This window comes from Gadus morhua, chromosome 1, assembly GCF_902167405.1.
Source record: "Gadus morhua chromosome 1, gadMor3.0, whole genome shotgun sequence".
Lineage (NCBI taxonomy): Eukaryota > Metazoa > Chordata > Actinopteri > Gadiformes > Gadidae > Gadus > Gadus morhua.
Window position 1 is genome coordinate 22,053,929 of NC_044048.1, and position 22,595 is coordinate 22,076,523.

At 49.2% G+C, this 22,595-nt stretch overlaps 3 protein-coding genes across 5 annotated transcripts in view; 2 read left to right on the top strand and 1 right to left on the bottom strand.

The window, feature by feature from the left end:
• lama5 (laminin, alpha 5) overlaps nt 1–5,633 on the top strand; it is a 71,736-nt gene extending 66,103 nt beyond the window's left edge. Inside the window, 8 exon segments of the mRNA XM_030352888.1 lie at nt 8–165; nt 374–563; nt 1,684–1,821; nt 1,937–2,096; nt 2,241–2,368; nt 2,741–2,834; nt 4,091–4,210; nt 4,337–5,633. Coding sequence (XP_030208748.1) covers nt 8–165; nt 374–563; nt 1,684–1,821; nt 1,937–2,096; nt 2,241–2,368; nt 2,741–2,834; nt 4,091–4,210; nt 4,337–4,485 — 1,137 coding nt within the window. The 3' untranslated portion in view covers nt 4,486–5,633.
• A 41-nt stretch (nt 5,634–5,674) lies between these two features.
• Nucleotides 5,675–12,033, bottom strand: LOC115551096 (proteasomal ubiquitin receptor ADRM1). Of its 2 annotated transcripts, none has more exons than XM_030366634.1 (10): nt 11,747–12,033; nt 9,931–10,148; nt 9,295–9,411; nt 8,662–8,872; nt 8,444–8,525; nt 8,186–8,325; nt 7,408–7,530; nt 6,714–6,871; nt 6,341–6,443; nt 5,675–6,055 (listed from the first exon to the last, which is right to left on the bottom strand). In XM_030366634.1, exons 1-10 carry the CDS (start codon nt 11,997–11,999, stop codon nt 5,970–5,972), a joined length of 1,491 nt encoding a protein of 496 aa, XP_030222494.1. In that variant the 5' UTR covers nt 12,000–12,033; the 3' UTR covers nt 5,675–5,969. The 2 variants fall into 2 exon arrangements, with proteins under 2 accessions (XP_030222494.1, XP_030222502.1); XM_030366642.1 differs by lacking the exon at nt 11,747–12,033 and adding an exon at nt 10,543–10,670 and having other exon boundaries at nt 5,685–6,055.
• LOC115551481 (dnaJ homolog subfamily C member 5) lies at nt 11,878–22,590 on the top strand. 2 transcript variants are annotated; one of them, XM_030367272.1, is made up of 6 exons: nt 11,878–12,096; nt 17,678–17,841; nt 18,748–18,961; nt 19,576–19,747; nt 20,885–20,968; nt 22,094–22,590. In XM_030367272.1, exons 2-6 carry the CDS (start codon nt 17,735–17,737, stop codon nt 22,096–22,098), a joined length of 582 nt encoding a protein of 193 aa, XP_030223132.1. In that variant the 5' UTR covers nt 11,878–12,096; nt 17,678–17,734; the 3' UTR covers nt 22,099–22,590. The 2 variants fall into 2 exon arrangements, with proteins under 2 accessions (XP_030223132.1, XP_030223125.1); XM_030367265.1 differs by having other exon boundaries at nt 20,885–22,590.
• The last annotated feature ends 5 nt before the right edge of the window (nt 22,591–22,595 follow it).

A 22,595-nucleotide genomic window follows, 5' to 3' on the forward strand; every position in this document is an offset into this window, starting at 1 on the left:
CCCCCAGCAGGGTAAGAACAAGAAGCCAGCAGGCTCTCGGAGCCGCAGTACCAGGGAGTCCTGCCAGGGGGAGCCGTCGCCCCCGGAGACTGGAGCCACACACTTCAGTGGCTCCGCCCACAGCCACCAGAGACACAACAACCTGCCGCGCGAGTTCAGCAAGAGGTGGGTGTCTCTCGCTCGCCATGCCTCTCTCGGTCTTATTGTTTGGTTGTCTGTGTATCTCTCTCTCTCTCTCTCTCTCTCTCTCTCTCTCTCTCTCTCTCTCTCTCTCTCTGTCTTCTTCTGTCTGGTTTTGTGTATATCTAGAAATGACCAATTCTCTCTTTTGTTCGAACAAATATTCTCTAAAACGTTATAACTCTCTCTCTAGTCCCCACATCTCTCTGGGCGTGAGGATCAACTCGTCCGAAGGCCTCGTTCTCCGCACTACCCAGCAGGGGGGCGGGGCTGTGATGTCACTGAGGGTGTCAGAGGGACACCTGGTCCTATTGGTGGAGGGAGGCAAGCGGAAGGCCAGCCTCCGCAGCCGCAGGAAGTACAGCGACAACCAGTGGCACACGGTGAGCTCAGTGTGTGTTTGTGTGTATTTGTGTCTTTAAGTCTTCATAACCACCCCATGTCTCTATAAACCAGCTCAGGTCTTTCTCAACCCCCTCATGTCTCTATAAACCACCTCATGCATCTATAAACCCCCTCATGTCTCTATAAACCACCTCAGGACTTTCTCAACCCCCTCATGTCTCTATAAACCCCCTCATGTCTCTATAAACCCCCTCATGTCTCTATAAACCACCTCGTCTCTATAAACCACCCATGTCTCTATAAACCAGCTCAGGTCTTTCTCAACCCCCTCATGTCTCTATAAACCACCTCGTCTCTATAAACCACCCCATGTCTCTATAAACCAGCTCAGGTCTTCCTCAACCCCCTCATGTCTCTGTAAACCACCTCATGTCTCTATAAACCCCCTCATGTCTCTATAAACCACCTCAGGACTTTCTCAACCCCCTCATGTCTCTATAAACCCTCTCATGTCTCTATAAACCACCTCGTCTCTATAAACCACCTCAGGTCTCTATAAACCAGCTCAGGTCTTTCTCAACCCCCTCATGTCTCTATAAACCCCCTCATGTCTCTATAAACCACCTCATGTCTCTATAAACCACCTCGTCTCTATAAACCCCCTCATGTCTCTATAAACCCCCTCATTCTCTGTAAACCCCCTCATGTCTCTATACACCCCCTCATGTCTCTATATACCACCTCATGTCTCTATAAACCACCTCGTTTCTATAAGCCCCCTCATGTCTCTATAAACCCCCTCATGTCTCTATAAACCCCCTCATGTCTCTATAAACCCCCTCATGTCTCTATAAACCACCTCATGTCTCTATAAACCACCTCGTCTCTATAAACCCCCTCATGTCTCTATAAACCCCCTCATGTCTCTATAAACCCCCTCATGTCTCTATAAACCACCTCATGTCTCTATAAACCACCTCGTCTCTATAAAGCCCCTCAGGTCTCTATAAACCACATCATGTGTCTATAAACCACCTTCGGTCTTTCTAAACCCCCTCATGTCTCTATAAACAACCTCAGGTCTTTCTAAACCCCCTCATGTCTCTGAAAAACATCATGTCTCTATAAACCCCCTCATGTCTTCCTAAACCCCCTTAGGTCTTCATAAAGCGGGATGGAGATAAGATCAGCCTGGTGGTGGATGGGATCAATGCGCTGTCCAAGAAGCTTCCAGGAGGGGACAAGTTCCGGCTCTCTGGGCCCCTGTACGTCGGAGGGGCCCCTCTCGCCCTGCTGGTGAGACCTCTCTTCTTCTACTCTGATCCGTAATGACTCCCAGTAGAGGAACAGTATATTCCTGAATGCAGTGTGTGGTGCTGCCATAATGACTGAGGGTCTGTGGCCCCTGAAGGCCCCTGGAGCCGGAGGGATGGTGGGCTGTGTTCGAGGGCTGAAGCTGAACGAGGTGCCTGCGGGGAGCCCCTCCCACAGCCAGGGGGCAGCACCCTGCTTCCTCAGCCTGCTGCACCCTGGGGCCTACTTCTCCAGAGAGGGAGGACACATCGCCATAGGTGACATCTCTGCTTAGTATCCACTCTCCACCACTCCTCCTCTCCTCCTCTCCTCCTCTCCTCCCTCCTCTGCTCTCCTGCCTCTCTAACCCTCGTCCTCCCTCGTCTCCTCTCCTCTCTAACGCTCCTCTCTCTCCCTTCCAGACGACTCGGTGGTCCTGGGCAAGGACTTAGAGGTCCGGCTGGAGATCAGGGCTCGCTCGGACTCTGGGCTGCTGTTGCATGCTGGGACGTCAGAGCACTTCTTCAACGTGGTGCTGAACCAGGGAGAGGTGAGAGACCACTACCCCCCCCCCGTTCCACCTGCACACCACCACCGCCTACACCGCCCACTGTTGAAGCAAGCCCACACCCTTTTGGCTACGGCCCTCCCACTGTTGAAGCAAAGCCCCATCCTATAGGCCAACATTTGAATGTTGGAACATAGATGTAGAGGCCCTAGAAGCTAAGCTACATGTTTCCATTCACTATAATATTTCCATCCTGAATAAAAATCTGTTAAGCAATTATTAAGTGGTGTGCAATCATGGTCGAAAAGGGATTTGGACTGTTCAACTAACCTCAAAACTGTGGGGTGTATTTTATGCGTTTAATCGGTTCAGGTGTGTATTTAATGTGTTTAATGTGTGTGTGTGTGTGTGTAGGTGACCGTGACATTAAACAGTGGTAGTGGAGTGTTCTCCACCCCCCTCACTCCAGAAGTGTCAATCTGTGACGGACACTGGCACACCTTGAGCGGTGAGTCCTCATTGGGAAATATACCTGTTTCTACAGGTGAATCGACCTGTCCCTACAGGTGAGCTCACCTGTCCATACAGGTGAATCAGCCTGTCTATACAGTTGAGCTCAACTGTCTATACCAGGGGTCGGCAACCTGCGGCTCCGGAGCCGCATGCGGCTCTTTAGCCCCTCAGCCGTGGCTCCCTGCAGTTTTCTTAAAAAAAAAATTAATAAAAAAAAAAAAAAATTATATATATATTTTGATATATATCGTCAACTAAACGAGAGGTCGCAATGGATGCGCAATTGCGCTACCGTGAGGGGGGGAGTGAATGACAAAGCTTCGTTGATTTGCAGTTGGCTAATCCCAGTAGGAGTTAAATCTTTAACTGGCATCTGGCATCAGGAAGTAGCCTAGATGCTGCCATTGGCAGGAGGCGGGACATGCCAGTGAGCCGCCAATCAGCAGCATCCACCGTTGACAGCCAATTGCACGAACGAATACTGAGCGAGAAGGGTTTACAGCATTAAAGTTCTTGCGTTGAATATTAAAGTTTCAGTACGTTATATTTTGATAATAAAGGTCCTTACAGTTTTTTCATTACTTGACTATTGTATCGCTATGCTATGCTATCTATTCCTTGTTTACATTGCTGGCCATGACCGATCACGTAGAACGTCAACGGTTGACGCTGCTGACTGGCTACTGTAGTCTACTGTACTGTAGGCTACTCCCTGATGCCACATGACAGCTAAAGATTTATGTTATTTTTTTACAGAGTGTCACAAAAAATGTCTGTGCGGTGCGCAGCGTTAGCGTCTCCGGAGGGGGGAGGGGGTGAATTAAAAAGTTTGCGGCTCCAAAAAAAATTTTTTTGCGGGAGATGGGCCAAAATGGCTCTTTTGATACAAAAGGTTGCAGACCCCTGGTCTATACAGAGGAATCTGCCTGTAGTCTTTATACCATAAAGGGAGACCAGGGGTCATGCACGTGATCTTGTGTTCGTTGGAGTGATGAAGACTAACTTCCTGTGTGTTGTTACAGTGATGAAGACTAACTTCCTCTGTGTGTATTAGTGATGAAGACTCAATTCCTGTGTGTATTGTAGTGATAAAGACTAACTTCCTGTGTGCTGTTGTAGTGATGAAGACTTAACTTCCTGTGTGTTGTTACAGTGATGAAGACTAACTTCCTGTGTGTTGTTACAGTGATGAAGACTAACTTCCTGTGTGTTGTTACAGTGATGAAGACTAACTTCCTGTGTGTGTTATAGTGATGAAGAGAAGCAGCGTTCTGCAGATCCAGGTGGACGGAGTCAGTCAAAGTAGCATCGGGCCCAAAGCCAGTCGCTCAGCAGGGGGCAAACTCACCCTCTACCTTGGGGGCGCACCTGGTAAGACCACAACACACACACACATATTTTTTTTTGTCTGAAGGTGATTTTAATCGTATTGAGATTAATAAGTGCATCTCCCGATTGTATTGTCCGTAACATGTTGTTGCGGTGTGTGTCCACCAGATGGTGCTGTGGTGCCAGGCCTACCCGCTGGCCTGCCCTCCTTCCACGGCTGCGTCCGCAAAGCCAGCCTCAACCAGCGGGCGGTCCCCCTGAACAAGCCTCTGGCCCTGCACGGAGCCGTGGGCACCCAGGGGTGCCCCCACGATTAGGGAACACACGCGCACGCTCATTGTCACAAATAATCTCACATACACTCTCATGCACACCCAATTGGTAAAGTAAACAAGCACTCCACCTTAAAAATGAATAAATACAAACATAAATACATGAATGGAGAAACACACCTGGTGCAAGGGTTCTACCTGTATAAGACCTCCGACCTGAACACTCACACCTCTTCTGTCCTCACATTCCCCGATGACGGCCTCATATGTTACTGTAGCTAATTTAAAAACAGAAATATTTATTTTTTACTTTGCGGAAAAAAAAGTTATATTTTTTACTCGATTGTGTGTCTTTATTTCAATATTCCTGTGTTGTGTGATCTTAGCTACAGAGACCTATGAGAAACCACAGTTAGAGTCAGAGGTATGGAGAGGTTATGTAGAAACTCTAACACTGGTGCTGAAACTGCGCAGTTGACCACTTGTTACTTTGGCGACGCCTACAGGTCAATCACAGTACAACATGCAAAATTCATTCAACTGTATTGGTGCTAATTGTCCAAATGTTTTATCTCGCGTTCATGCAAGAGATAATGAAGAGAATGCAGATTACCTCTGAAACAGTAGCTTGATGAGGCAACATTTCCTTCAGGGAGAGCTATAAGTTAGCTAAGCTAGCCTCCTGGTAATTGGTGAAGAACAGCTGATTATTCAGGTTATGAAAACAAACTGTCACGTTGAACTTTGACCACACAATTTCTACCTTTGTCATTCATGGAAGTCTTAAAATATTCACCTCATTCCTCAGAAAACTGTTTCTCAAATTAATCGACAGTTTGTTTTTAAGCTGGAAATTCTTAGCGCACATATTGAGTTATCGAGATCTCTATATATATATATATATATACATCACCCTGTTTAAATATGAACTACAATGTTGAACGATGGCGGAGGAATTTCACAGCATATTGTAACATTAATGATTCTACTTTGAATACAATTGTTTGGATCCCTAAATAATTTCCAAAATGTGTCCATTTAAAACGATTATCAAACTTTCGAGAAGACCTGAACGTGTTTTGTATTTGATTTTATGATTTGAACCGTAATCTCCTCCGAGTCCATCATTGCCAGGTTAAATATGAAATGTATTCCCCTCACATACACATATCCAATAAAACATTCATACCAAATCACATGCTCCTTCCTTCTTACGTTGCACAACACACTCAGATTGTTTGAAAGAGTTTTATTTTGATGAAAATCACACAGAAAAGGCAGAAACGTGTTCCAAACTAACCACCGCCCGGCGACACGGAGAGACTAACTAACCCCCGGACCAGGTCCGCATTCCGGAACACTAGGAGGTCTTTCTCTGGTTGCTAGGTAACCCGGATCTCTCACACCCTGACGGGAATGTTGCCGCGGAGACGCTAGCAGAGGCTCCAATGCTGCTGCTGTTCCAGAATGTGGTTGGTGTCGGGTTGGGGGGGGAGGAGGAGAGCGGGGGGGGAGGAGGAGGAGGAGTCCTAGTCCAGACTCATGTCCTCCTCCTCGTCCTTCTTCTTCCCGCCCGTCTTGCTGCTCTCCATGGCCTTGGCGAAGGCCTCCACGTCTGGAGCACAGCAGGTGGTCAGGGGAGAGGAGACAGGGGGTTAGCTGGAGCTGGGCAGTGGGAGTGACTGAGTGTGAATGACTTAGTATGACTGACTGAGTGTAGGTGACTGAGTGTGGGGTATTCACATTGTGACTGACTGACTGACTGACTGACTGACTGACTGACTGACTGTGGGTGACTGAGTGTGACTGAGCGAGTGTGACTGAGAGAGTAAGTGAGACTGACTGACTGACTGACTGTGGATAACTGGGTGACTGAGTGAGTCAGTGAGTGAGTGCCCACCTCCTTTGTTGGCTGCTTCCACGGCGTCGGCGGGCAGACCGAACTGGTTCATGAGCGGGCCCAGCTGGCCGGACGCCAGAGCACTGCTGAACATGCTCATCGCCTGAGGAAGACCACGACGAAGGTTAGCTCACCACCGTATGGCCCCGGTTTGGGGCTGACCCGATCAGTACGCGTGTTTCAATTCAATCCAACTTGATCTGTATCGCCCTTAATCACAAGTGCAGTCTCACAGGGCTGAACAGACACGCCCCCCCCCACCCAGGAGTGAAATGGGGGCCATAACTGACCTCTCATACAGTCAAAACATTTTAAATGGGGGGGGGGGGGGGGGGGGGGGTGCGGGCCGGTCCACTGGGTGGGCGGGTGGTACCTGTTGGAACTGGGGGGAGGTGAGGGTGTTCTGGATCTCCTCGGCGGTCTGGGGCAGACTCTCGCCGCTGGGCAGGAAGGGGAGGAGTCTAGCGCGGACCTCTGCGTTGGCCAGGATGGGCGCCATCATCTCCGGGGTGCACACACTGGCCAGGTCCACTACACACACACAAACACACACACAATAAAACCATTTAGCAATAAAAAAAAACATGTCCTACATTCAGTTATAGAAACACACTTCATACTAGTGGGGGGGGGGGGGGGGGGGGGAATCACAGGGTACCTCACCATACGATGCATGATACCGATAATATGGCAATACAACGATTCTGCAGTAATCAATATATTTTTAGCCAATCCTAGAATGATACTTCACGATATAGGTCTAAAGATGAACACAAAGTGACTGCTGGAGTTCAGTCTTCATTCGGGGCCCAAACTAAGTTTTTCAGTTGCTCGTCTTTGGCTAGATAACTTCTGTTGAGTGCCTTGTTTTATTAATGATAACATCGATGTTTGGGCGATATTTCCTGTCTAACTCTAATGAATAAAGCATACATTTAAAACAAAATTCTTTAAAAAATTTAAATCGATATCGTTATTTGGTACCAGTGTATGGATTTCGTATCGCCGTGACGATGTTTTTCGCCACGCGCGCACTTCAAACATTCCATGAAGAACAGCCGTCGTACCTGCGGAGGGCGTTGCTATGGTAGCGGCGTTCATGGTGGCCAGGATGCTCTGCAGGTCGCTGAGCTGGATGGGCTGGCTGGGGCTGCCCACCGAGGCCGGGGTGGCGGGGGCGGGGGCCGCCGCTGGGGGACCCACACGCTAGCATTAGCATCATAATCTCTTGAAGCTAACGTTTAGCCCCATAATCTCTTGAAGCTAACGTTTAGCATGATGAGCTCTTAAAGCTAACGTTTAGCATCATGACCTCTTGAAGCTAATATTTAGCATCATGAGCTCTTAAAGCTAATGTTTAGCATCATGAGCTCTTAAAGCTAACGTTTAGCATCATGACCTCTTAAAGCTAATGTTTAGCATTATGAGCTCTTAAAGCTAATGTTTAGCATGATAACCTCTTAAAGCTAATGTTTAGCATCATGACCTCTTAAAGCTAATGTTTAGCATGATAACCTCTTATGGCTAATGTTTAGCATCATGACCTCTTAAAGCTAATGTTTAGCATTATGACCTCTTAAAGCTCATGTTTACCATCACAGAATACTACAGTTCCATATCATAATCTTCTACTGTTTATCATCGCAGCCTTAAGCATTATCACTGCTAACATCACAGCCTAAGCCTTCTAAACTTCAAACCTGCTCCTCATGTTAAGCATTGGACCCGGCTAGCCTCTGAACTGTAGCTCGCTTAAGCTAAGGCTTAGCATCCTAACAGGTTAGCGCCTGCTAGCACCGTGTTCCCCAGCAGGGGGCTGAGATAAGGCCCTTCTGTTTAGCATACCGGGGGTGGAAGGCGCCACTGCGATGGGGGAGGCGGCTAAAGCGGCAGCGGGGGTCACGGGGGTGGTGGGGGTCTGGGCGGTGCTCAGCCTGGATGCCCCGCCCACCGACGGTGTAACAGCTGCTGATTGGCTACGGGAACTGGAGAGGAGAGAATAGTCGTAATAGTGGAAGTATGCAGTTGTGTGGGTGTGCTTTGTAGTGGTGTATGTTGTAAATGTATATGAGTGAGTGAGTGAGTGAGTGAGTGAGTGTTCACCTGGATGAGGAGCTACTGGTGGCGGCTCCTCCACTGCCCAGCAGACTGGCCAGACCGGGTCCGGCCAGAGCCCCCAGACCTCCTGGGGAGAGAGACCGCGTTAGTGTGAAGACCCCTCAAAACCACGGTTACCATGACCACTGGGGAGAGGGACCCTGTTAGTAATGGGGGGGGGCATGGAGACCACCCCCATCACCACGGTCACCATGGAGACTCACCCAGGCCCCCGAGCCCTGCGGGTCCTATCAGCTGCATCAGCTGGTTGTGGCTCATGTTCCCCAGCAGGCTCTGCAGGCCCCCCTCGCCCCCCAGGGCCGAGAGCTCGTGGCTGCCGCTGGCCCCGCTGCCGGGGGCCCCCGCGATGGGGGGGTTATTCAGGAACTCGTTGACCTTGCGGCAGTTCTCCTCGTCCTTGTCCGTCTTGGGCTCCTGGAGGTCAGAGGTCAGAGCAAAGGTTGGCACGACTATTCACGCTCGCCTGGGCTGCTTCTAGCTAACGGTAGCTAGGGCTAACGCTAGCCAGGGCTAATGCCAGTCAGGACGAAGGCTAGACAGGGCTAACGCCAGCCGGGGCCAACGCCAGCCGGGACTAACGCCAGGCGGGGCTAACGCTAGCCAGGGCAAACGCTAGCCAGGGCTAACGCTAGCCAGGGCTAACGCCAGCCGGGGCAAACGCCAGCCAGGGTAAAAATTCTCCAATTACACGATCTCCACGGCAGGGCAAGTTCAACCCACCAGTGCAGGTGTGCGTTGTAAGCACTGCTTTAGTGTGTTAACTGTCTGAATAACACCATTTAAATAGCAAACAATGGGAGCACAGCAACAGTTCCTCCTCAAACCCTCCCGCTGACCTGCATCCAGAAGAACAGCCTCTTGGAGCCCGCCTTGAAGCGGAGCACGTAGACCCGGCCCGTGGTCACCTGGCTCACCCTCTTGAACTCACAGTCCTCTGGGAAGATGATCAGGTCCTGGAGGGGGGGGGGGGAAAGAGGATGTAAACCACAACACCCAACTACAGTCAGCGAAACACAACAGTAGACCGCTGTAAGATCCACACTGGCCGGGGGTACTGCTGGCCAAGGCTAGCAGTAAAATAGCAGCAAGCAGAGCTAATGCTAAATGACGACTCATGTTGTCTAAGATAACAAGCCAACAAGGTTGTTGTTGTCATTATGTGGTTTGTATTGTTAACCTGACTAATCAAGGATTAACAATTGTTACTACAATTTATAACTGGGGCGTTTAGCAGACGCTTCTACCCAAAGCGACTTAGAACGGTTCACACACACTTTCATCCATTCATACACACAACAATTCATACACAATCAATCACCCATTCACACATCCATACACAAATTCCCTCATTCACACACACATCCATACACATTTAACCAAGTCACCCACACATTCACACACAGATTCATACACATTCACCCACACATTCATACACGCGCTAAAGTCAAAGTGCCGAGAGCGCTGCCACTGACGTCGTCCACGTTGCCGCTGGTGCGGTCCTTCCAGCAGAAGTGGATCAGGGAGTCGTCCGACTGCTGGACGTACACCGTGCCCTTCCTCTTGTCCGGGGTCACCGTGCTCCCCTTCAGGGTCATCTTGCCCGCGCGGAACTCCACCAGGTACTTGCTGGAGGTTCCCCGGGAGCCGGAGACCAGGCTGGGGAAGAGAGCTCCGGACGACATGCTGAGCTCTGGCGGGGGAGGATAAAGAGGACGAAACACTGGTTAGTTCAACATGGAGGTGTCCGTTAATGACTGCCCCATAGGCACAGGATAGACAGGTTATTACATTTACAAATGGACACCTTTTCTAAAGATTTCATATCGGCAAACATCTACGTTTATACCGATATAACTGATCAAAATCAGCCAAACGTGAAAACCATGAGCTAAAAGGAACCAATTACCCTTAGGGGGAGGAGCTACTAACCTTTAAAGAATTTCTATCGCCACCTCCAGCACCTGATACCGATTTATCTGTGGTAGGCCAACATCAGTCGATAAAGGGTCGGTCGGGGTCTAATTATCTTCTTATTTTTCTGTGGTCTCTCTGTAGATGGACTCCAGTAAGATGTAACCTCCTACCAGATCTATCTCCCTCAGTAGCTGATAGAGACGCCTGCTAGCGGTAGTGTTGCAGAGATCCCAAAAAATCTGCAGTAGAAGACCTGACAGCTACTGGGGAACTGGCAGGCACAAACACTGCTTTACTGCTGTTACATTACACATCAGTGCTACGACAAGAACGTTGAAGAACTGAAGTCCAGTGAGAGAGTGGGTCTGAGCCAGAGGGAAGTGGTGAATTATGGGAAAGCATCCAACATTGTCAGAGGTCTTCTCTACAGGACACAGGGTGTCCTGTAGAGTAGATGAATAGGAGGACATTAGGCTTGCTATTGTCTAATATAAGAGAGAGTACTGCTTCATGCAGAGTCCCACTTTCCCATGCATTTCTCACGGGAAGAGACTGGATGTTGCAAGTCAGGATTTCTTTCACAACACGCACATTTGTTGTCTCTGGTATTAGAAGAGCCCACGTGACTGTTTCCCTTGGACCGTGGACAGGTGCTGCGATTCAGCTGGACCCAATCAGAGTAAGCCTAGTAGTTAAAAAGAGCCTGGTGGAAAGCTAGTTCTAAACACACCGGTCACACAGATCTAAACATACTGATCAATGATGTAGTTCTAAACACTTGATCACTGGTATATATCCAAACATGCTAATGACTGTATAGATCTAGACACACACTGATCATCAAGATAAGATACAGATCCACACACAAAGAACTAAGCACATTGATCATTTGATATAAACACTGATCACTAGTATATATCTAAACCGGCTGAAGGTACTGGCCCAGTAACACAGTGGCTACTTTGTAAATGCAATGGGAAAAGTTGCACTGTGATTTCCTTAGTGTTGTGAGGCGAAATACCAGTATAATAAAACCATATTTTAAAGTTGTAGATATCTGATCAAAATAATTTAGGTAAATCAAGAGCAAGACTTTGCATAAACAATAACTCTTCGATCTTATGAAGTACAAAGGAGACCATATTGATGGAGTTATAATGCGGTTATTAGAGGTACTAGCAGTTAGCTTCTGGGCTAGCCTGTGTCATGTCAGGCTAGGCTAACGTTAGCCCGTGACTTAGCGAGACTCGCTCGTCAACCCAGAACAGGACCGTTTAACCCACTACGAGCTCAGCCCGTGAACCGGTCCATTCTTTATGTTTGCGACCCTCAATAAGAACGGAGCGGGCTCTCCCTGACGTGTGAGCACGGTACCTTTAGTATCTGTCGAGAAGTTAAAAAGTTTTCTTTCTTCGGAGACAGGGACGCGACTTCCGGTTCTTCCTCCTCTTCTTCGCGGTTTGTAGTCCGTCGCAACCGGGCGCGGGCGCGTGCTCGTCGTCGGCGTCAGAACGAGCGCACGACCCGTCGTCGGGAGCGCGCGGATTGACAGTTCCTCCTCCGGCCGCGGCTCAGCAGTTGTTAGCGGTAGCTCCTCCGACACCTCCCGGGAATACAGGGCGTACATACGGACACATAACCAGGATGAGGACCGTCTGAAGAACGAAGCACACGCAGCGTAGCGCTAAAGGAAGACACAGTGCACGAATTTCGCAAGGAAAACGGTAAGAGGTGCACGAATTATTAACGACAGGCGGACCGTGTCGCGGATTAGTTAGCGGGCTAAGCGCTGGCTTTAGCCGGAGCAGCCGTATTTTATTATGGGGAGGCTAGCGGGGGGGGGGGGGGTAGCTGTGTGCTAGGCTAGCTGGTGCCCAGCCAACATGGATGCTGTGTTTTGTGTGGTGCGTTGCGCAGGGAGATTATCTGCTTTACCCGCGGCGGGTTGGTGCCCGGGGATAACGGTGTCCTCCGGGGTTTAGCGCCCTGTCTGGAGCCCCGTGCACGCGCTTCGGGGTAGGGGGTGGGTGCGGGTCCCCTCTCGAGTCACGACGCTCTGGTCGGTTCTTCTAGTTAACGGTTCACCATCATCCATGATGAATAACACACACCGGGAGAACTTCTCCGCCCCCCGGTCGTCCTGTCCCGTGTTTGATGTATTTATAAATGATTGGTAAGACCTGGCCAATGCAACGCAGAAGTGATGGTTTAACTCAAGTGCACGTTTAAATGAAGGGTAATTCAAATAAAATAAAATAAAAATCGGTGAATTGTAATCGGCCTACTGCAAATTCCAACAAAAACGTCATTGTGTCAGCCATTGATGTTTTTTGTCTTTGTTCACAATGATGTCATCAATGACTGCATTTCATTTATGGCGTTCAATTGTAGAGACACTGGGGGGCTGGTAGGACCACTATTACCTCATCATTAAGGCCTGGAGTCATTACCTTATTGACCAAGTCTCACCTTGGCCCGGTCAGAGAGAGATGTAGAGAGACAGAATGTCACAGAGCTGAGTTAATAGGTTATGTCAGAACTACAGGCAGGTGCTACAGGGACAGACAGATGGGGGGGGGGGGGGGAGAGGAGAGGAGAGGGAGAGGGAGAGAGATTCTCAAGGACTGATGGTAGACAGAAGACTTTTCAGTCCCCAGTTGTATTTCAGCAATCTGAGCTACGTACTGGTTACATTGGTCTGGTCCCCTGTAACCCAGCCAGATCTGGTTATTGATCTCTTTAATGGGGTGTTCTGACAGGCCTTCAGTAAGTCTTGTGCACCTATGGTTACAAGTAGAGCTACTCTATATACAGGCCGTACACGACGCACCGTTCCTTTAGCTCAGTGAAGCGTGAGTTGAGGTGTGATTTGTGCTGCACAATTAGAATCAGTAGCTTTTGTGTTCACTGCTAAAACGAGCTAGACTCCCATTAGCTGATTAAGTGGATTTGTGTGTGTGTGTGTGTGTGTGTGTGTGTGTGTGTGTGTGTGTGTGTGTGATGAATGGACACTGGTATACAGTAGTGTGTGTTCAGTGGTTACCGTCACGTTTGGTGGATGTGTCTCTGTACATCCGCACTCTCTAGGCTGCAGATTAGGACTTTGTTGTCAGATCATAGAAGAGCGAAGGCCTCTATATTCAGGTCATTGAAATGAGAGTTATTGGCTGTAAATTCGGATCCCATTCCGGCCTGAATGATGACCACGTACATGACAACACCAGAAGGTGTACATTAGATCAGTCATAATATTTTCATTCTGAACTAGTTCTAATAATACTGTTCATCATGTTTAGATCTATACTAGTGATCAGTGTGTTTCGATCTGTACTAGTGAACAGTGTTTTAGATCTGTACTAGTGAACAGTGCGTTTTAGATCTGTACTAGTGAACAGTGCGTTTTAGATCTGTACTAGTGAACAGTGTGTTTAGATCTGTACTAGTGAACAGTGTGTTTTAGATCTGTACTAATGAACAGTGTGTTTAGATCTATACTAGTGATCAGTGTGAGTCTAGATCTATAATGGTGACCAGTGTGTGTTTAGATTTATAGTGATCACATGTCACCTGACAGGGTTGTGAGACAGTCATGTGACCTCAAGTCACAAGGACCTGTCAACAATTACCACTGCAACTTGAAAGTCTGCCGTCGCATCCTTTCTCACTTCCCCTTTTCTCAGCTTTCCCTCTGTCTTATCATTCTCCTAAGTCCTCTTTCCCATGCTTCTTCACCCTTCCCCTTTTCTCAGCTTCATCTCTGTCGTATCATACTCCTCTGTCCTCCTCTCTGTCCCATCCTTCGTCACTCTTCCTCTTTTTCCCTCGCTCTCCTTTTGTTTATTTTCACTGCATGACTCCATCTGTCTTTCATTGTTGCGATCCTCGCCTGCCCACGCCTAGAACTAGCCCTCCACCAGGCTCTGTTTAACTAGGCTTACTCCGAGTGGGTCCAGCTGAAACGCAGCACCTGTCCACGGTCAAAGGGAAACAATCACGCTGGCTCTTCTAATACGAGAGACGGCTGAATGCGCGCGTTGTGAAAGAAATCACGACTTGCAAACTCCACTCCCTTCCCGTGAGAAATGCGTGGGGAAAGTTGGACTCTGTGCGTATGAAGAAATACTCTCTTATATTAGACAACAGCAAGCCTGATGTCCTCCTATTCAGCTACTGCTGCTGCCCATCTGTCTTATAGAGAAGATGTTGGTTAATGTAGGATGTTTTCTCATAATTCACCACTTCCCTCTGGCTCAGACCCCCTCTCTCACTTGACTTCAGTTCTTCAACGTTCTTGTCGTAGCACTGATTTCCGTGGTAACCCTGTGGTTTCTGTTATGTAACAGCAGTAAAGCAGTGTTTGCGCCCGTCAGTTCCCCAGTAGCTGTCAGGTCTTCTACTGCAGATCTTTTAGGATCTCAGCAACACTAGCGCTAGCAGGCGTCTATCAGCTACTGAGGGAGATAGATCTGGTAGGAGGTTACATCTTACTGGAGTCCATCTACAGAGAGACCACAGAAAAATAAGAACTAGAGCCGGACCGATGTATCGGTCAGTTATATCGGTAGCAGAACGTATGTTGGCCGATGGTGTTGATTTGTAAATGTAATAATAACCTCTTTATAAATCCTCCACTTTACCCTTTGAGCCTCTTAATGCTTTAACTGAGCATGTCCACGTAAACAGTAAACACTCACAACACCGGGTTCCAATACCCGTACTGTCCGTACTTACTAGCCAAATTTTAAGTACGTAGTACGTTCCAATTCAGATCTGGCGAAAAGAAGTATACTTCAAGGACCCGGATGTCGTACTCAAAACGGGCTAATCGTGAAGTGTGGATCGAAGGACACTCCCCGTACTCAACGGCAGCCATCTTAGCTACGTAGCGGAAGAGGCCGAGCCAGGCTGAGCCAAAGTCGGCGCATTTTCCACATAGCCTGCATTAATAGAGTCATTTTGTAGTCTTTATAGTTTTTATAGCTTTTTATAGCTGCTAGGCGTAAAGAGTTCACCGTTCAAAGCGGGATGTTTATTGCGGGGGAGGAGCCACGGCGGCAGTCGTGATCGTAATTTCAAGTTAGTGCACCACAGAGTACTCGATTTGGAACAGCACTCACATCTGAAAAATTAACATAGTAGATAGTACGGATAGTATACTTCATTTAAGTATACTCATGGAAGTACGGGTATTGGAACACGGCACAGGTTTTACATCATGTTCTGTGTGGAGGTTAGTAGCTCCTCCCCCTACAGGTTATTGGTTTCTTTAGCTCATGGTGTTTAAGTTTAGCCGATGTTGCTGTGGACCGAAGCATTGCTGGAGGGTGAGCAGCCAATCACAAGGAGCTCCCAAAGCATGACACAATATATTGAAAGCGGCTGCTGTATCTATACAGTATTTTGATATCGGGCGATATATCAATATTGGTACATATATATTTTACCTCTGCATCATCCTCTAAAACCCACCATCAGCCGTAGCAAACATCTTTTAGCTGTTGTTCCTGTAGCAGTAGCCCCCAGCTGTAAGGTGGAATCAGGGATAGCTAGCCCAGCCCCAGTAGTGATATGGTGACAGCTGTGTTTACAATAGCAGTGTTGAGATCAAATTACCAGGCATTGATTGCCATGCTAAGCTGCCACCTGTATACCTGATCAATGAGCCTTTGTTGCCTGGAATAACTATTCTCGAGAGGGAATGAGACGACTAAATAATCTTTATTGAGGGATGAGAGCTATGTTCTCTATGAAGGGATGAATGCTGTATTCTCTATGAAGGGATGAGAAATTGTTCCATTGTTTCCAAGGCGACACATCTAAACTCAATAGATAAGATTCACTTAGCATGTCATTCACGCCTATTCTATCACGACTGCACACACTCATGTGCACGGTGTCTGTGAGCATATGGTCACACTCACTGCTGGGGTGTTACCTACCCCTGTAGGCACACGGCACCTTGCTCTGAACAAAACGCACTGTGATTGGCCACAGCTTCAGTAAGGCATCCCCTGATTGGTTAACTTAACGTGTCATGACAACACTGGGCTAAGCCCCATCGTAGTGGTGTGTAGTCTGCTGTGATTGGTTAATATGGGTTAGCCATAAACCAGTGTTCGGTCAGGCATATCATTGTGGCCATCTGGTGACACAGACAGACTCACACACACACACACATAGACACATGCATGCACACAAACACGCACAATATGATTCACCCCCCTCTAGGAGTATGAACAATATCTTATGCTGCTTATCTCAGACTCCTCCCCCACCTGTGCGGGGGGGCGGTGTTGAGATTAGCCCAGGAGCTTTAAGTCGTGAGCCAGCCTCTCTCCTGTGGGTCTAGCCTAGCTCATGTTGGTTTAGCCAGATATAGCAGGCCATAGTTGTTTCTCTTTCTTCCGACAAATGGCGTATGTCGCTGTGGATAAACCGTCTTATTGCTAAATGCCCTGTGTGTAAATGATTCACTCTGCAGTACTGAAGCCAGCCTCCAGGGGCAGCATAGCGTCTGTACTGCAGTGTCACAGCCCTTTGATCCTAAAGGAAGAGAGAATGGTGGAGTCCAGCAGCTGTTACTGGGCTCTGGATCAGATTGGGATTGGTCATATTTGCTTCAGAGTATTGCACACACAGACACACGCACACACAAAGTAGGTGTGTGCACTGCGCACACACACAGGCACACACACAGGCACACCCCTCCTGTGTGTGTGGCTGTGAGGTTTAAGACCACTTTAATTCCTAGGTTCTCCTTCATCCCTCCCTTCCTCCACTGATCTGCCCTTTAATCTCCACACCGCTTCCTAGTTCCTGCTCGCTCGCTCGCACGCACACACACACACACACACACACACACACACACACACACACACACACACACACACACACACACACACACACACACACACACACACACACACACACACACACACACACACACACACAGGCTTTCCCTTTATTGCAAGAGCAGTTCCAGAGCTTTATTGACCGAGGGAACGTGCATTATGAGCGTCGCGAGTCAAATTTGGGACTGAAACAAATAAACACATTTAATTGGTGTGATCAAAAAGCAATACGGCAACCGTGTTTAAATGAGACGCAAGTTAAGATCTAAAGATATTCTAAACCAAGGCTCTGTAGCTAAGCTACAAACAGTATTCCTCCAACATAAGACGGCACTTTGTTAGTTTGTTTTTTTGTTTATTTCCCCACTATCTGAATTCTAAGAGCTCTTTGGCACAAGGACTATACTAGATATGGCCGGCGCGGTTTAAATGTGTGTATCTTTCTCTCTGGCAGGCGCGGGCGAGCGAGGGAGTGATCGAGATCGGGACAGAGTGATAAAGAGAGAGCAGCATGGAGCAGCAGAGACAGAGGGCTCTGTCCACGTCAGGGGAGTCCCTGTACGTGGTGCTGGGGGTGGACAAGAACGCCACGCCGGAGGACATCAAGAAATGCTACAGGTGGGACACAAGACAGACACACACACACACACACAGACGGACACACACAAAGACACACGCATCAAGAAATGCTACAAATGTGACTCACCCTGTACACACAATCACTGCACACACTCCCGACACTCACTGTATAAACAAAGTGTTTCAACAAATGCTACAGGTCTTACTCCCACAATACACACTAGGAATACACTGGCTTCACCATCACAACGTCCTGGCCGTAAGGCTCTGCTACAGTGCTTCTGGTCTCCCTCTCAGAAAAGGGACACTGGCACAATACTTTAAGGACAATTATAAAAGCAGCCTAGAGCCACGTCCCGCAGTGCTGCTAAACGTTGGCTCGCAGCGCCGACGTAGACTTCACTGCACCCTGACGTAGACTTCACTGATGACCGGGTGTGTAACGAAATTACCTGCTGTGTAACTGCTGCGTAACACGATGACCTGCTGTGTAACACGATGACCTGGTGTGTAACCTGTTGTGTAACACGATGACCTGGTTTGTATCTGGTGTGTAACACGATGACCTGGTGTGTAACCTGGTGTGTAAGACGATGACCTGGTGTGTAACCTGGTGTGTAACAAGATTACCTGCTGTGTATCTGGTGTGTAACCTGGTGTGTAACACGATGACCTGGTGTGTAACCTGGTGTGTAACAAGAAGACCTGCTGTGTAACCTGGTGTTTAACAAGATGACCTGGTGTGTATCTGGTGTGTAACACGATGACCTGGTGTGTAACCTGGTGTGTAACAAGATGACCTGCTTTGTATCAGGTGTGTGACCAAGTGTGTGACCAGGTGTGTGACCAGGTGTGTGACCTGGTGTGTGACCAGGTGTGTAACCAGGTGTGTGACCTGGTGTGTAACCCAGTGTGCTCCTGGTGTGTATCCTGTGTGTAACACAGGAAGCTGGCGTTGAAGTTCCACCCGGACAAGAACCCGGACAACCCGGACGCGGCGGATAAGTTCAAGGAGATCAACAGCGCCCACGCCATTCTGGTGGACAATACCAAGCGCAACATCTACGACAAGTACGGCTCGCTGGGCCTCTACGTGGCCGAGCAGTTCGGGGAGGAGAACGTCAACACCTACTTCGTGCTGTCCAGCTGGTGGGCCAAGGTGAGGGGAGGAGCACCACGTCATCTACACAACGTCTCTACAGGACCAGTTACACAACATTCATACACAACCTGTTACACACACCCAGATACACATAACCTGATACACATCAACCATTCACAACCAGATACGGATCATCTATACACAACCAGAGACAGATCATCTATACACAACCAGAGACAGATCATCTACACACAACCGGCTACACAACCAGATATACACAACAAGATACACACAACTAGATACACATAACCTGATACACATGGACTATACACAACCAGATACAGATCATCTAAACACAACCAAATACAGATCATCTACACACAACCAGCTACACAACCAGATACACAACAAGATATACACAACCAGATACACATCTGGTTCAGTACTAGTACTCTCCACAGGGGGCATCGTCAGGGCACAGGGTGGCCCGAGACCCGGTCATTAATCAGATGTGGTATGCAGTGGTATGTTCGGTATGGAGTTTGATTTGAACGGCCATCTATTGGCTCAAAGCGCCACCTGGTGGACATTTCTCTAGCTGTAGTTTACTCTGCTGTACCTCTTGTGTTGTGTATGCATTGGGTCTCATGTGTGTGTGTGTGTGTGTGCAGGCGCTGTTTGTGTGCTGCGGTATTTCGACCGGCTGCTACTTCTGCTGCTGTCTGTGCTGCTGCTGTAACTGCTGCTGTGGGAAGTGTAAACCCCGACCCCCCATGGACCAGGAGCCAGAGTTCTACGTCTCCCCAGAGGACCTGGAGGCCCAGATGACCTCCGAGGAGAAAGGTGAGAGGCAGGGCCTGAACACACAACCCAGCGTCAGACTGACCCCTACGTTAGACTGACCCCCTCCCCAACGTTAGACCGACCCTCTCCCCTACGTTAGACTGACCCCCCCCCCCCTACGTTAGACTGACCCCCCCCCCTACGTTAGACTGACCCCCCCCCCCTACGTTAGACAGACCCCCTCCCCTACGTTAGACAGACCCCCTCCCCTACGTTAGACAGACCCCCTCCCCTACGTTAGACCGACCCTCTCCCCTACGTTAGACTGACCCCCTTCCCCATCGTTAGACCGACCCTCTACGTTAAACTGACCCCCCCCCCTACATTACGCTGACCCCCTCCCCTACGTTAGACTGACCCTCTCCCCTACGTTAGACCGACCCTCTACATTAGACCGACCCCCTCCCCTACGTTAGACCGACCCTCTACGTTAGACCGACCCTCTCCCCTACGTTAGACTGACCCCCCCCTACGTTACGCTGACCCCCTCCCCTACGTTAGACTGACCCCCCCCCCTACGTTACGCTGACCCCCTCCCCTACGTTAGACTGACCCTCTCCCCTACGTTAGACCGACCCTCTACGTTAGACCGACCCTCTCCCCTACGTTAGACCGGCCCCCTCCCCTACGTTAGACTGACCCCCTCCCTACGTTAGACCGACCCCCCCCCCTACGTTAGACCGACCCCCCCCCCCCTACATTAGGCCGACCCCCCCCCCCCCCCCTACGTTAGACCGACCCCCTCCCCTACGTTAGACTGACCCTCTACATTAGACCGTCCCTCTCCCCTACGTTAGACTGACCCTCTCCCCTACGTTAGACCGACCCCCCCCTTACGTTAGACTGACCCTCTACATTAGACCGTCCCTCTCCCCTACGTTAGACTGACCCTCTCCTCTACGTTAGACCGACCCCCCCCTTACGTTAGACTGACCCTCTACGTTAGACCGACCCCCCCCCCCCCCCCCCCTACGTTAGACCGACCCCCTCCCCTTCGTTAGACTGACCCTCCCCCCCCCCCCCACGTTAGACCGACCCCCTCCCCTTCGTTAGACCCCCCCCCCCCCCCCCCTAAGTTACGCTGACCCCTGCAGTCCGTCCCCAAGAAGTAATCCTCTGCTCTCCTCGTGTCCCCAGATGTCGGAGGGGACCCCATCCTGGTGCAGCCGTCCTCCGCCACAGAGACCACCCAGCTGACCTCCGACCCCAAATACAGCTACCGTACTGACGCTTACTAACGCACACTTTAATCACACACTAGGGGTGTAACGCTTCCTGTCCACAAACCGTACAGTTTAGAACACGCCAGCCTTCAGCCACATCATCATCATAAACAGCGATACTTTGTAGTAGCGGTCCTTCTATCCACAGCCAGGATCAGCGAGGATTATCTAACACTAGGGATGGCTGATCACTAGGGACTCTAAAAGGGACAGAATCACAAGTCTAGGGAGAGAGAGAGAGCAGCTGTTGGATCCCAGTGGCATTTCGGTCTGGGAACAGTGGGATCACTGGTCAAATGCCAGCGCTGGTCCCCAACCCTCACCTCCACTAGGGGAGACCTCCTTCAGAGCCCTTGACGCCACATACAAACACAACGCAAAACAAGTCTAAACCAGAGGCAGGAAACCAGCCAAGGCGCGGGGGTGTTCACACTACTGCCCTCTAAAGGCCTATTTTTAAGGCATATCTTTCTTTTTCATCCAAACATTTTTTAAAAGGTAAGACATACAAATGATATAAGTAAAGTACCAAATATACTCTCCCACATCAGGGCCCGGATATAAAGGTAAAGCAGTGAACCGTTACACCCCTTCTCACACTAGAACAAACCACTACCAGTCATCGTAACACACGTTCACTTCCAGGCCCGGTCACATGACCGCAGGCCTCGTTTTAACACCCCTGACCCCGCCCCCTGGACACTCAAACCCCAGGCATTGGTGCAAGCCAACGTTAGATACAAGTACGTTGAGCCGTAGAGAGATGAGCGTTCTTGGGACAATCACACAGGATCAGGCCTGGTGAAACCTCCTCTCTCCTGATTGGCTGAGGCCAGTGCCCAGCTCATTGGTCCTTTAGCACAGAGGGGCGTGTACATGCATACATTATTTGTTAGTTTGTGTGAGGCGGCGCTCTGATGTACATGTGGTGTAAACTTTTAGATTTTTAACCTGCTATCTGTGTTTGTTTTTATTTATGTTGTCATTGAAGGATGTCCATGTAAGGTTATGCTCTGTTGCCCAGGCGACAGAGCTGTTAACTCCATAGCGAAAAAACCTTTCCTTTGCTAAAATGCGCTTCCCGGACGTCACATCGTCCTGTTCTGAAACTTTGTAATTTCAGCGTGAAGCCAAGAACTGCGAGCCAGCGGGAGAACGTTCAACATGATCTTAAGAAGCTACCGCATGCTCTCTGTCGTTCTGCCGGCTTCACCCTGCTCTCGTTTCATTGGTGGTTGCTTCATGTTCCATGAGCCCAGCGACCAATGAAATCACCTTTCTTGTCCCCTTTCCTCCCCCCTCCCCGTTTCCTGGGCTTTCGACCAATCGTACAACATGTCTGAGTGAATGCAACGTTAACTGGAATCAAGATGTTTTTAGCAACTTAAGAATTAAACGTAGCGAGCCTATGATAATATTGAAGCATTATTTAATTTATTTTTTTAATGTTTTTAAGAGAAGCGCTAGCTGAGATGTGTAGAGCCGTAGATGTGAATGAATCAGTGTTCTGTGTTCCTAGCATGACCTAAGCGTGTGGGTGTGTGTGTGTGTGTGTGTGTGTTTCCTGGGCGCCGGCCGGGTCGTGACCTGATGTTGTAAAATAAAGTTTTGATGCTTCAAGCCCG

What these genes read in the sequence shown, in the direction of transcription:
- LOC115551481 (XM_030367265.1), top strand. Translation starts at nt 17,735, where the DNA reads ATGGAGCAGCAGAGACAGAGGGCTCTGTCCACGTCAGGGGAGTCCCTG. An exon ending in GACATCAAGAAATGCTACAG is followed by an intron (nt 17,842 to 18,747) that starts GTGGGACACAAG and finishes TGTGTAACACAG; the next exon opens with GAAGCTGGCGTTGAAGTTCC. An exon ending in TGTCCAGCTGGTGGGCCAAG is followed by an intron (nt 18,962 to 19,575) that starts GTGAGGGGAGGA and finishes GTGTGTGTGCAG; the next exon opens with GCGCTGTTTGTGTGCTGCGG.
- LOC115551096 (XM_030366634.1), bottom strand. Translation starts at nt 11,999, where the DNA reads ATGTACGCCCTGTATTCCCGGGAGGTGTCGGAGGAGCTACCGCTAACA. An exon ending in GGCTGTTCTTCTGGATGCAG is followed by an intron (nt 8,873 to 9,294) that starts GTCAGCGGGAGG and finishes TCTGACCTCCAG; the next exon opens with GAGCCCAAGACGGACAAGGA. An exon ending in GGAAGCAGCCAACAAAGGAG is followed by an intron (nt 6,056 to 6,340) that starts GTGGGCACTCAC and finishes GCTGTGCTCCAG; the next exon opens with ACGTGGAGGCCTTCGCCAAG.